The sequence below is a fragment of the Leguminivora glycinivorella genome, chromosome 10 (genome assembly GCF_023078275.1).
Source record: "Leguminivora glycinivorella isolate SPB_JAAS2020 chromosome 10, LegGlyc_1.1, whole genome shotgun sequence".
In the NCBI taxonomy this organism is placed as follows: Eukaryota; Metazoa; Arthropoda; class Insecta; order Lepidoptera; family Tortricidae; genus Leguminivora; species Leguminivora glycinivorella.
In genome coordinates this window covers 2,816,690-2,830,836 of record NC_062980.1, presented here as the reverse complement: position 1 = coordinate 2,830,836, position 14,147 = coordinate 2,816,690, and the positions used below count along the sequence as shown (strand labels likewise).

Here is a 14,147-nt window from a genome sequence, read left to right as displayed (position 1 = left end):
TCAAACCGTATGTACTCGTCTGAGGAAGGTTAAACTAACTACCTTTAGTGCGTTTTCACGTTATCCGATCCGATATCGGATGTAGAAAGGATTTCAAACGCAAAAATCAAAGATGGCGGCAAAATGCCAAAACTTAGTCGACAATGACGCTGACTTCTATTAGACATATAATAATCCTAAAAACTATTATAGACTCAATTTACCTCCCGTGTATCAAAAGCAACTGATACAACAAGCAACTGTTATAAAGCTTGACCAGAAATGAGCAATTCCCGGCAACTTTGTACATAGCCACGTCAGCAAATTTTAATTGATCCTATTTTGTTACCAACATTTAGTAATATAAGTCGACTTTCGTAAGATATATACGGGTTAATTGTTATAATTAAGAAAATATAGATACTAGAGAACCTTAATGACGAAATAAAACTTAATAAAATCTCAAATCTCAATTCATCAACAAAACAGGAATTAATAAAAACAAATTTAACTTTTTCCTTAATTTTTGTACAAACTTTTCGAGAACTGCTGAAATATATGATTATTGTCAGGAGGGCGCTGTTATTCGGATGTATGGGTTGACAGTTCAGTTTAGTATGAAGAAAATAGTTCTAATGAGATTCCGCAACATGGCGCGTAATCATATAAATATATTTCTCAGGTCAGGCTTTAGGTATTACTGTAAAAAAAAAATTGAAATTAGTAATAACAATTTATTAACACTACAACGTCCTCTTACTAATATTAACATATCCAATGCCGACACACGTCATCTTAACGCGCTGTGCCGTCGACATCTCATCACCGCTGTCCTCATCATCATCACCGGCTCGTAGCACTTCCAGCTTGAACATCACGCCGAAGAACTCTTTCAGGTGCTGAAGGAAGGTTATGGTGTAGTCAGAGAGAGGGCCCACCTGAAAAAGAGTGATATAATTATACTTTTATTGATTAGAAATTTAAAAAAATTATCAAGTACCATTTACTCTGTTTATCCATAAGTTAGATAAAGAATCGAAGAAGTATCGATTGAAAGGGGCTTATTTTCTGTCAACAGACCCTTTAGCACAACTTGCCTTGTCGCGGGCGAGTCCATACATCAAGCGACTTCAAGTATGAACTCGCGCTGGACAAGACAAGTTGTGCTAGAGGGACCGGGGTTACTATTTTCTATGATTTAATAGAGTAAAGCTGTGTTGACATACAGAAACAAGCTCTTTTGAAAAGACACTTCTCAAGCATACACAATTACACACAGAATTTTAACTGGTAACTACCACGGTGTTTTCACTCAAAGGAAATAGTAAATCCGATGTACTTTGGATATACTTGGGGAACACGACAATAGAGGGCGTGAAAAACAATTGAATTATTCTATAAAATCCTGTCTAATCTGTGATACCAATTCCATGTTTCCGTTACGCGCAATTAACAAAATAAAATATATGACAAAAATAATGTTGTATTATTTTTAACTAGCTTTTTAAAATGTTATTAATTATAATTAACAAAAAAAAACAAATATTATCTAAAGTTTTTGTTCTTAAATTGGTCCGTTTTAAAATCTGAAGGTGCGAAACTTTTATGATAAACTTTAAAAAACCGGCCAAGAGCGTGTCGGGCCACGCTCAGTGTAGGGTTCCGTAGTTTTCCGTATTTTTCTCAAAAACTACTGAACCTATCAAGTTCAAAACAATTTTCCTAGAAAGTCTTTATAATGTTCTACTTTTGTGATTTTTTTCATATTTTTCAAACATATGGTTCAAAAGTTAGAGGGGGGGGACGCACCTTTTTTTTCCTTTAGGAGCGATTATTTCCGAAAATACTAATATTATCAAAAAACCATCTTAGTAAACCCTTATTCATTTTTAAATACCTATCCAACAATATATCACACGTTGGGGTTGGAATGAAAAAAAATATCAGCCCCCACTTTACATGTAGGGGGGGTACCCTAATAAAACATTTTTTTCCATTTTTTATTTTTGCACTTTGTCGGCGTGATTGAAATACATATTGGTACCAAATTTCAGCTTTCTAGTGCTTACGGTTACTGAGATTATCCGCGGACGGACGGACGGACGGACGGACGGACGGACGGACGGACGGACGGACGGACGGACGGACGGACGGACGGACGGACAGACAGACATGGCGAAACTATAAGGGTTCCTAGTTGACTACGGAACCCTAAAAAGAGGCATGGAACGGAATGTTTTTTTTTTTTTCAAAGCCGCCATAACGCCATTATTTCAATTCTTCACTTTCTTGTGATGTTCGATGCTTTGCTTTGCTAGAAAGAACTTTAAAATTATGATGTTGAACTATACAACGACTGTGCTTGCCCTGGACTCCGATAAATCTGCTTTTTTGTGAATATACCGGCTCTGCTCAACGGATTTTGATTTGCTCGTTAGATTCGTTTGTCGTAACAATGGTTATAAGTGCTGTGTGTTGTGTACTTAATTGCGGTAAAACGCGTAAGTATTTCATCTTTTCTAGCTACGAGTATAATACATAAATCTAGAATAAAAGTCTGACCTCGTTGAGATTCACTTCACTTATGAAACTGATACAAAATAGTAGGGGAAAGTTTTTCGATTTGAGGCCGGAATTTGATTTCTTTGTCTCATAAAAGCCTTTTATCCTGAACTAGCTTTTACCCGCGGCTTCGCCCGCGTAATAAAAGTATTCTTATTGAAACGTTTACAAAAAATAAGATTTTCATTTGGATCCGTAGGTTTCTTTGTAGGTACATCTGTCCGCGATTACTTCGATTAAGGTAAAGCGGGGCAATTCTCGACTGGGGGGCCATTGTAACTGACATAGCTGGGCATTAACTCGTTAATCCGTTAATCGTTAATTAACGAAGTTAACATTTCGATTAACGGATTAACTTTTAAGTTAACTTGAAAAAATGTTAACGGACTCGTTAACTCCCGTTAAATTTCTCCGAGTCCGTTAATCGTTAATCTAGTAGGGCACAGGCGCCATCTGCGCTGCGAAAAACACGTTCTGAGCGCTACTATAATAGCCCTATCCCTATCCCTATCCCTATCCCTATCCCTATCCCTATCCCTATCCCTATCCCTATCCCTATCCCTATCCCTATCCCTATCCCTATCCCTATCCCTATCCCTATCCCTATCCCTATCCCTATCCCTATCCCTATCCCTATCCCTATCCCTATCCCTATCCCTATCCCTATCCCTATCCCTATCCCTATCCCTATCCCTATCCCTATCCCTATCCCTATCCCTATCCCTATCCCTATCCCTATCCCTATCCCTATCCCTATCCCTATCCCTATCCCTATCCCTATCCCTATCCCTATCCCTATCCCTATCCCTATCCCTATCCCTATCCCTATCCCTATCCCTATCCCTATCCCTATCCCTATCCCTATCCCTATCCCTATCCCTATCCCTATCCATATCCCTATCCCTATCCCTATCCCTATCCCTATCCCTATCCCTATCCCTATCCCCATCCCTATCCCTTCCCTCTCCCTATCCCTATACCTATCCCTATCCCTATCCCTATCCCTATCCCTATCCCTATCCCTAACCCTAACCCTAACCCTAACCCTATCCCGTTCCTGTCCCTGTACCTGTCCCTGTCCCTGTCAAATTATCGTGCTAGGAGGTGAACTTCCTCTCAGGAACTTCCGTGTCTTTTTGAAATCTCTTGAACCAGAAGTAAAGATAAAAACTAAACCTATACTTATGGCTATTTTGGATATTTTAACCCTATTGCACAACAAAAGGGGAGAAAATTTCTTTTCCACCTCATTAGATTTTAAAATCGTTGTATTTATCGTGTTCAGCGACCCGATAAACCATAAAAACGATACCCATATTGTGTTTTTGACTTTACCCCCTTTGCACCCCTTTAGGGGTCAAATTTTCAAAAAACCTGAAACAGGTATTTAGTCATATGTCTTTAGGAATCCTCCTATGAAGTTTCGAATAAAATAGTCAAACTAATCTTGTTCCCCATACAAACTTTGAACCCCCATTTCACCCTTTTAAGAGGAGAAATTTGAAAAATCCTTTCTTAGTGCTCCTCCACGCCATACTTATAAGGAACCTATGTGCCAAATTTGAAATCTCTAGGACCAGCGGTTTCGGCTGTGTGTTGATATATTATGTCAGTTAGTCAGTCAGTCAGTTTCTTCTTTTATATATTTTTTGATATTTAAACCCCAATGCACTACAACAGGGGAGAAGGTATTTCACTTCCGCTTCGTTAGATTTTAAAAACGTTGTATTTATCGTGATCAGCGACCCAATAAACCGTAAAAACGATACCCATATTAGTTTTTTGACGTTATCACCCCCTTTTCACCCTTTTAGGGGTTAGATTTTCAAAAAACCTGAAACACGTCTTTAGTCATATGTTTTTAGGATCCCTCCTGTGAAGTTTCGAATAAAACAGTGAAACTAACATTGTTTCCCCATACAAACTTTGAACCCCCATTTGACCCCCTTAGGAGGCGAATTTTGAAAAATCCTTTCTTAGTGCTTCTCTACACTATATAAGGAACCTACGTGCCAAATTAGAGATCTCTAGGACCAGCGATTCCGGCTGTGCGTTGATATGTCAGTCAGTCAGTCAATATCTTCTTTTATATATTTTTTTGATATTTAAACCCCATTGCACCACAACAGGGGAGAAGGTATTTCACTTCCGCCTCGTTAGATTTTAAAAACGTTGTATTTATCGTGATCAGCGACCCGATAAACCATAAAAACGATACCCATATTGATTTTTTGACTTTATCACCCCCTTTTCACCCTTTTAGGGGTTAAATTTTCAAAAAACCTGAAACACGTATTCAGTCATATGTCTTAAGGAATCTTCCTGTGAAGTTTCGAATAGAATAGTCAAACTAATCTTGTTTCCCCATACAAACTTTGAACCCCCATTTGACCCCCTTAGGAGGTGAATTTTGGAAAATCCTTTCTTAGTGCTCCTCTACACTATATAAGGAACCTACGTGCCAAATTTGAAATCTCTAGGACCAGCGGTTTCGGCTGTGCGTTGATATGTCAGTCAGTCAGTCAGTCAGCTTCTTCTTTTATATATTTAGATAGCAATGGGATCTATTGCCATATAAAAATAGTTTATAAAAATTACCACTTGCTCCAAATTTTCTCGCATTCAGTATGTATTTTCGCAAATCTATGAAGTTCTAATAAGACCTATCAAAATACAATCTGTATGTTTTTTTTTCAGGATTAGATAATATGATTCTTCACCAATGACCCAATCCAATTATTGAGCCTGACTGGTTTCGTACCTGGATTTACTCTAATGGCAGTGATGTGTTAGCAATGGAAAACTGTGTCATACTCACTTTAAGAAAAAATATAATACTTCAAGCGGAAGACTCAGTTTTACCCATTTCTCTATTGAGGTCTTGGGGTATGGTAAGTTTTAGCTTTTAAATTCAAGATGTTACAATAATAATTTAACATTTGATGACTGGTCTGGCCTATCGGGTGTTAATCCTACCTGCAAAGCTGCGGTCCTGGATTCAAATCCCGGTATTGGTATTTATTTGTGTGAGCATAGATTTTTGTTCTTATGTCTAGTCTGTTCCGAAAGAGAAGAGTCGTGGAGCATTCATTTATTTTTTTAATTTATAGCTTTAATTGAATATACTTTATTATATGATTTATATGGTTGTCTAATATTTCGGAATTACATTGAATATATTTATATGTATATTTTTTTCAGGAATTGATAAGCAAACCACATTGCTGCAATTTCCAATCAATGTTCAAGAACCAATGCAAGATGATCAAGTACCCAGAGCCCCTTTGAGGAACATCACCAATCAGTACCCACAGGGCGGCTACTAATCTCAGATCTCAGCCGTCAGCTTCAGGTCAGTTAAATGTAGTTGATTCTATATAGTAGTATCAATAATATATTATGTATTCACTTTGACAAAAAATAGAATACTTCATCTGGAAGACTAGACTCGACTTGGTCAGTGCTATTGCAATTCCAGCAATCACGCTGAAAAAGTGGAAAAATTGTTTTTATTAGGGTACATTAGGGTAATATTTACCCATTGCCTCTTACATTTACCTAGTTATATTCAATTCTTATAACATTACTGTTTAAGTACTAATATTTCAGCATTAAATTAGTTAAATATATTATGTATATGTATTTCAGGAATTGATAAGCAAGCAAACCGCATCGCTGCAATTTGCTAGCAATATTCAAGAACCGATGCAAGATGATCAAATACCCAGAGCCCCTTTGAGGAACATCACTGATGTCAGTTCTCAGCCGTCAACTTCAGGTCAGTTGAAATAAGTTTATTCTATATAGTAATATCAATAACATAATGTGTATTTTTCATCACATTTGCTGCTAAAAGGTCTTCTTGCATCTACGTGTACTGAACGAGTACTACATCATACCATTTTATTCCTAAAAGAGGGATAAGAAAAATAAATACCATCATCAGTCAAGCATTTTCGTTGCACTGAGAGAATTTGACTATTAAGCTATAGGTACACAGTATAGAAACAGTCTCGTGTCTATAATTCACTCCAGGTTGTCCTTATCAATATCACCCTAGCCTCCCCTGTTGCACAATGCACTATTTTAATATGGACGATAAAGCCCAGAAACATATTTAAAGTTTTGGATGACGTTAAGTTATTTTAGTCACACTTGTACATCAAATGTATGTAATGTATATGAAATATCTAGTACCGTATTTAAGTTTTTTATATTTTTAACTCCACACGACTGCCTAGTGATATCTAACAGCTCCTATATTACAGAATTTATTTCAGGTCACGCGCCACGACACACACCCCGATTTTTCACGGAAGCTAGCAGTTTGGCCAAACAAATAAAAAAACTTACTGAGACAAAAGAAAAATATTCTGTAAGATTAAAAAAAAGCTTATGTGTCTATCCACAAACACATCTTTTCAAAAGGCTATTAGGAGTTTCATCGTTGAACATCTTCTCTTCACCACACCTACACACATTCTCTCTCTCTCTCTCTTTTCTTGATTCTTTGAAAACTAATAAGAAAGGTCCATTTTATTCATAAGAGTGCAAAGTAATTTGATTCAAATTTTAAATTGAAGTTCTAAACTGCTGGTAGAATGTACCTTTAAGTAATGATTTTGAATTGGACATGTTTATTTAATTGTTGAAATGTTTTTTTACAGTTCGTTTATTGCTCGTGTTGGTGTGGTGAAAATTGTCGGTAGGAAACACTGCACTTGAAATAATTAAGACGCATTAGGAGAAGTAATTCTCTAAACGCTTTCGACTAGTTCTTTCCTGGTTTTTGAAGCTAAGTAGTATCACCACCAATTACGTAACTATAAAACATATTTTAAAATAAATTATTAAAAACTATTCCCCTGCTTCATTGTTTTATTATATTCCTGATTTCCTACTGGTCTAGGCATTGTGTGAACTTCTGTAGCAGTTTCCTGGTGAGAAATGCATTGAAGGTTCACACATGATAACTGTAATCGGGATCTGTTTGCTCAGACTCAGGCTAAATTCAGAGGAACGCGCGATTTTTTCGCCGCCCGCGCGGTAAAAAATTGTTACAAAATCAAATGTGCTGTTTACATGACCGATCACAAGCGGCAACGCGCGGTCATGTACACAACGCCATTAATTTTGTTACAATCTTAAACCGCGCGGTGAGAAAATCGCGCATCGCCGCGTGTTCATCTGAACATAGCCTCAGAATGCAAAACATCAATCCTATTTAAAAAGCCCGCCGTAAATATGTGGCGTTCCATGTCTAAAGGACCCACATGCTTAATATGCTATAAGGTACCTGCAGGCGTGGAAAGTCACATGAAAAGTTGCGGGAAATTAACAATAGATGGCGCTGCAATCGAAAATCGTGACTGATAACTCTATACCATTCTATTCAATATACTCTATGGTAACTACAACTAAAAAACGAAAATGCTAATGATATCTATTACATTCAAAATATACCTATCTACTTTAACTTTTAATTAATGACAGGAATCAAGACACGCGTCTTCTTGAATGCATGTTTTTGACCTAAACACGATGGCAGGCCTTGCAAGGAAGCGTGAACTGTGCCAGCTTTTTGCCGTGTAACGAATTTTAATTTAAGTCACAAGGTACTGACAGAGTGCTTAAGTGTTTTTTTTTATAATTCATACGTACCACACATACACTGACATCCTTCTGTCCCAGCGCCATCCACAATGCCACAAGCCACTGTAAAGATGAGTCGACACAGCCGCCGCGGTAGATCTCGTCTAGAAGTTTCTGAGCACACTCGCGGCCCAAGTCCTCTGGTAGCGTCGTCTCGCCGCTGCCAGCTACTAATGATTTCTGAAATAGAATATTCTCATTATAGGAGTAGGTCATAAATTGTATTGACAAAAGAAGTACGCAGGTCAATTTAAAGTCGCCTTTTACGCCGCTTCCAATTCAAGACACTATGAACACTTGAACAGTATTTAAAATATCATGATTTGTGTCACATAATGATGTACTTTTTATAAGTACTAATAGGCTACTTGACCCTTTTTTAAAGTCTGTGGTTTATGATTAAGCACTGTCCAATTTGAAAATTACTTAAAAACAGCAAAAAATATAAGTATACTTTTACGAAATCGAGCGAAAACAACACAGTCATGTTAATCTATAGATTATCTGTCATGCAGGTCATTCTATTCGAAAACAACATTTTCTGACTTTTTAATTATGAAGGCATAAAGTTCAATATGTCAGTGATTGTTTTGACATGCAGTAAGATTCGAATTCGATGACGTCACTTCATCGTTGACAGTGTTTTCGGTGGCCAAAATAAATAAAAAATTACACACATTTTTAATCGAAAATACTGTAGTATATAATGTAATATAGTTCTGCATCAAAATCCGAGGTGCAATTTTAAAGATCTATCAGTTTCCTGGCTTAATAATCTCAAAGCTGTACTTTGATCGCCTGAACATGCATGCCACGCGATTAAGTAAAGATCTATTCATACATAGGAACAAACAGCGGGAGGGGACTTTGTTTTATACTATTTATTGATAGTGATAACACTCACTGCTTCAGCACAATAGAAAGTTTTTTCATTAGTCTCAGCCACCAAGCTGATTCCAAAGCCAGGGCTCTTCCCCGCGTTGGGGCCGCGGCACTGGTCTGTGTTGATATACACGTCCGGCAGGAATTTGAGCATCACCTGAAACAATCATACATTTATCAATAAAAGTTATAAAAAAAAATAATCACATGGTGACGATGATGATGATGGTATATTCTGCTAATGGGGCTTTACCTAAACAGGATATGGTGTTCGTTATTTACAGTTTTGTAAAATGTGTTGAAAAAAAGATAATAAAGGTGTGGTACCATATTTCACTCCCACCAAAATGTTGAAATTTTAGACCGAAAGAACTGAAGATCTGTTCGAATAAACTTGCCACTTTAGCCATTTCAACCACTATGTTAACAATGGTAAGCGGCAAATCCTTTTGACTGTCTTGCCCACTATTTTTGACTATAGAAACATGACCACACTGTGGAACCAACAGTAATACATACTCAGCCCTTTAGCCGCCGCAAGCACTCTGTAAGCCCTAGTAGGTAATACACGTAATGCGTAAACGACGCCACGGATCCTCTTGACAAGCCCCCACCTGGTCCACTATAGAGGACGTACACCGCGAGGGATGGTGCTCCTGAACACTGCATATAGTACTCACCCCTTTAGCCGCCTCAACCACCCTGTTAGCCATAGTGGGTGACACACGTAATGCGTAAACGACGCCACGGATCCTCTTGACAAGCCCCCAGCTGGTCCACTGTAGTGGACGCACACCGCGCCGCACAGGACACCGGAATACAACCTCGCCACCGCCAAGAGGTGGTGCTCCTGAAAATATATCAATCAGTCACAAGGTAGAACAATAGGAGTGTAGCAGACTTTGAAACAAACAATGAAACTACAAATAAATAAAATAAAAAAGCCTTTTATTCTAATTGCATTATTACAAATTTTTACATTAATTTTTATTTATTATGCTGGTGCCTTAGACCCTTTTTGGGTGAAGGCCTTCTCCATCGATTTCCACATGTCAAACTACAAATAAAATGGGAAAAATATTTTTTATTCTTATTACAGTGTGAATTAAACACATATGATTACATCTTATGTCTCTATTGTTATTATTATTTTATTTTCAATTTAAATACTGTTATTGCTTGACATGATTATATAAAGTTACTTTTGATATTTGTAATTTATTTATTTGTCAGTTTAGTTTAATTTTATGCATGTAAATGTGTTTAGCATTAGTATTTTTTATATTGTACGCCGAAAGGCACACCATGGTCGGACTTATAATGTAAACTGACACCTATTGTAATGTAATGTAACCCATGATGACGAAATAAATGAATTGAATTGAATTGCATACATCACTGTAAGGACGAATACAGTTTATAAGAAAAGAAAAAAAAAAATTTTTTTTATACAAAGCCAAAGAAGCAAAAAATGATACTCTATTTTCTCCATGAAATTTTTATTTAAACAACATGAAGATGACATGCAACAAAATGCATATTGCGCCATTTGCGCCTCACAAGTTTACACAAAGTATTCACTTACCTCTCCTCACGACCTTCAGTTCCAGTCCATCATCCACCAAAATAAACTTCAGCAGTATAGGTAACGCTGCTGCCTTTACCTTGTCCACAGATACATCCAGATCATGGTGGGTGACTCCTTGCAATACTACATTCAGTGGCTCCTTGCAGAATGGACCTAGTGCTAGCAGTACTTCTAAATAGTAACCTGCAAGTAAATAACACATAACCACTAAATTAAAATTTTGAAAAAACCCCCTAGATAGTGGACGGATTTTCATGAAACATGTCTAAGAACACTCTTGACTAACTCAGCTTACAAACAAAAAAATTAATCGATCTATCTATTTGGGAGCTACAATGCCACAGACAGACAGACAAAACTTAAAACACCATGTGTCGTGCTTGCGTCGGGGGTAAACAAATAAGATACCTGTCTAACCAAAAAGTGTATTAAAAGGCAATGACACATTAAAATCTCATGCAGAGACAACAATTTAAAGCAATTCTAAATTATTTATCCCTACAAAGCCATGTTGAGTAAGATAAACATAGTTTATGGGGTTTGGGGAAAAAGAGACAGTATGAGAATTCCCTACGGGTGGTTATTGTCCTAATTATTCTCATACTCCATCTAACTTATTTAATTTTGTTGTGTGTCAATTTAGTTTGAGTAATTTATGTTTTCTTCTATTTGTTTTCTAGCATAACAAATATTAACATAAAAACTTGATAAAACTATACTAATTATGAGATACTCAGAAAACATACCTATGCCTCTTTGTGTACTACAATTATGTGTGACCTGCCCTCCGATCAAAATTCCTGGCTGATAAAACACAGACGTGCCCGTTTCGCTCAACTCCACCCTGGTACCGTTCGTCACTTTATCCAACAGCCGTATCAAGCTCACTTCGTACTCCCGCAGGCCAGGATCATCGTGCGAACTCCGAATCTCTTCTATCCTCACGGAACGACCACTGAGAGTGGATAATAGCAACCGCTGTCGGAAGAAATTACTTCCTTTGTATATAAGAGTGTCGTTATGGACTGTGGCTGGCATTTTAAGAGTTTCTATTACGTTATTCCATTTAAAAATCAAGAGTTCTGGTAAATAAACACCATGCCGCAATGCACGTGCGTCAAATTGTCAAAGTTTACGTCATCGTGACAGCTGACAGTCGACGCGTTTATACACATAGCTAGACTAGAGCTTATAGCTTGGAACATACTACGCGGACGTCCGCCGATGCGCGACCGCGGACGCGGATCTAGACAATGAAGCTAGGAACATACTACGCGGACGTCCGTCGTAAATCGACCGCGGACGGGAATCTGAACAATGAAATTACACATAACCGTGCAAACTATCGGTCGACGGACGTGGACGTGGCCTTGAGCGCATGGACGTCCGATCGAAATCTGGCTCGCTGGATGTTTTGTTCCGTGCACACTGATCAGTCGCGGTCGCGGTCGATTTACGACGGACGTCCGCGTAGTATGTTCCTAGCTTAAATATACTTTTAACCGTGCAAACTATCGGTCGTCGGTCGTAGACGTGACCTTGAGCGCACGGGCGTCCGATCGAAATCTGGCTCGCTATATGTTTTGGTCAGCCGAAGCCACGTCCCGAAGACCGTGCACTGCGTGCACACTGATCGGTCGCGGTCGTCCGCTCAGTATGTTCCTAGCTTATTGCTTTGTAAAAAAAATTGGCGATTATTTTATAAACTCAAATACTTTTCTAATGTCACTGTCACTGTTAGTTAGCTGTCATGTCATATCAGATTGTCATTTATTTAGTGACTAGCGTCGAATTATTCAAAACAGAGTTTCTCACGTGGTTTTTCATTGGTTTTGTAGATTAATTTATGTACAATGAAAGTTTCCGTGGGAGATGTGGTTCTGCCCGGTGATTATTGCGAAGAAATCACAAATGTGGGTGAAAAGAGTAAGGTTATACTTGGTCCCGGGTTGGGACGCGAACTGGACAAAGTTTACATGACTAAAGCTGGCATTCTGAGAAAACGCAGTCCTAATACGTATTGGGTGGAGAACCAACAGAAGCGATACGTTCCGTCAAGGGGAGAAAACGTGGTTGGCTTTGTTATTCAAAAAGCGGGAGACATATTCAGAGTGGACATCGGAGGAAGTTGCCCTGCCGCGCTCTCCTATTTATCATTTGAGAGTGCTACTAAGAAAAACAGACCCGAAGTTCAAGTTGGCGACGTTGTGTATGCGAAAACCTTAGTTGCCAGCAAAGATATGGAACCTGAGCTAGTCTGTGTAGACTCTCATGGGAAGAAAGGCCGCCTCGGAGTTTTGACTGATGGATTTGTGTTTAAATGTTCACTGAACCTTGTTAGGAAGATTTTAAATCCTAGTTGCCCTCTGTTGGAGTCACTGAAGAATGAATGGCCATTTGAGTTAGCTGCGGGCATGAATGGCAGAATTTGGATCAAAGCGAAGACTATGAGAGAAACAATAGCAGTTGGTAATGCTATTTTAGGCTGTGAATACTTGGACAACCAGGAAATCAAAAGCCTATGCAGTAATATTACAAATATTTTATCTGGACACATTTCATAATAAAATTTGTAGAAGTATGTCTTGTTTTATTTTAAGTTTTTACTCTCCTATACCTCTGAAGAGTATGTATGATCCCTGATAAAATATGACAATAGAGCTAAATTCTTTAAAGTTTTTCAGTATAAGAAAAATATGATGAGGATATCCTGTTATCCCTCTTCAATGACATGGGTTCTCAGAAGGGATTTGCATTGTTTATGGTTCAATAAAGGCATGTATAATGAAACAAAAAGTAACAGTGATGGAGATTTATTTTGGCAAATGCGACTATCCTAATCATTCAAAATCTCATTACTTATGCAAACCTACGGCCTCACACTCCACTATTGATAAATATATGATACATAAGCCACACCCCCTATATACACATAAAGTGGCAACCTGTCATTTACAACTAACTTCAATAGGAGTGGAGTGACCAGAATAACTTTCTTTTATTTTATGTTACTTATTAATAAAATTTTGTTAAAGTAATTAAAAGGTTTATGGTATTCGAATGATCAGGCTTAATATTACAGGCTAAATTATTTAAATGTTTTTTAATATGAAACTAGACAATTTTTTAATAACACTTGACAGCAATTTTTTTTTCTCTTATGTTTTTAATATTGGGGTTTTTGGGATGTAGGCACACAGCAACTGTAGAGACTGAATATAGGGGTGTGATATGAAACAGTAAACTACCTACAGGAGATCTATTGCGAATTAAATTACAATGATTTATTCAATAATGAATTTTTAAATCATCAAAATCAAACATAACTATTGTAAATTTTATTCAACAAATAATGAGATGTAACAAACTTTATTCATCTAGATAAAATATTAACCCCATTTTACATAATACTTTTGTGTTCAACATCGTATTTTACATGCTCATGTCTGAACCATCATGTTCAGGGTCCCCCCACATCTAGCGT

General features: G+C 37.6%; 2 protein-coding genes and 1 long non-coding RNA gene across 4 annotated transcripts; 2 read left to right on the top strand and 1 right to left on the bottom strand.

The window, feature by feature from the left end:
• Nucleotides 1-699: 699 nt before the first annotated feature.
• Nucleotides 700-11,796, bottom strand: LOC125230250 (probable RNA 3'-terminal phosphate cyclase-like protein). Its single transcript, XM_048135358.1, has 6 exons — nt 11,410-11,796; nt 10,661-10,846; nt 9,756-9,925; nt 9,098-9,232; nt 8,203-8,373; nt 700-917 (listed from the first exon to the last, which is right to left on the bottom strand). Exons 1-6 carry the CDS (start codon nt 11,699-11,701, stop codon nt 723-725), a joined length of 1,149 nt encoding a protein of 382 aa, XP_047991315.1. The 5' UTR covers nt 11,702-11,796; the 3' UTR covers nt 700-722.
• Nucleotides 2,229-7,265, top strand: LOC125230251. Of its 2 annotated transcripts, XR_007177508.1 has the most exons (6): nt 2,229-2,480; nt 5,239-5,432; nt 5,743-5,893; nt 6,190-6,319; nt 6,822-6,916; nt 7,209-7,265. It is a non-coding gene; the product is annotated as an uncharacterized LOC125230251 (long non-coding RNA). The 2 variants fall into 2 exon arrangements; XR_007177507.1 differs by lacking the exon at nt 7,209-7,265 and having other exon boundaries at nt 6,822-7,160.
• A 623-nt stretch (nt 11,797-12,419) lies between the features above and the next one.
• LOC125230513 (exosome complex component RRP40) lies at nt 12,420-13,244 on the top strand. Its single transcript, XM_048135687.1, has one exon. The coding sequence runs from the start codon at nt 12,517-12,519 to the stop codon at nt 13,225-13,227; it is 711 nt and encodes a 236-aa protein (XP_047991644.1). The 5' UTR covers nt 12,420-12,516; the 3' UTR covers nt 13,228-13,244.
• The last annotated feature ends 903 nt before the right edge of the window (nt 13,245-14,147 follow it).

Excerpts from the sequence above, each read along its gene's own strand:
- LOC125230513 (XM_048135687.1), top strand. The coding sequence starts at position 12,517 with ATGAAAGTTTCCGTGGGAGATGTGGTTCTGCCCGGTGATTATTGCGAA.
- LOC125230250 (XM_048135358.1), bottom strand. The coding sequence starts at position 11,701 with ATGCCAGCCACAGTCCATAACGACACTCTTATATACAAAGGAAGTAAT. Across the intron at positions 10,847-11,409 it reads TAGTACACAAAGAGGCATAG|GTTACTATTTAGAAGTACTG; the intron begins GTATGTTTTCTG and ends ATTTACTTGCAG. Across the intron at positions 9,233-9,755 it reads TGGTTGAGGCGGCTAAAGGG|GTGATGCTCAAATTCCTGCC; the intron begins GTGAGTACTATA and ends TGATTGTTTCAG.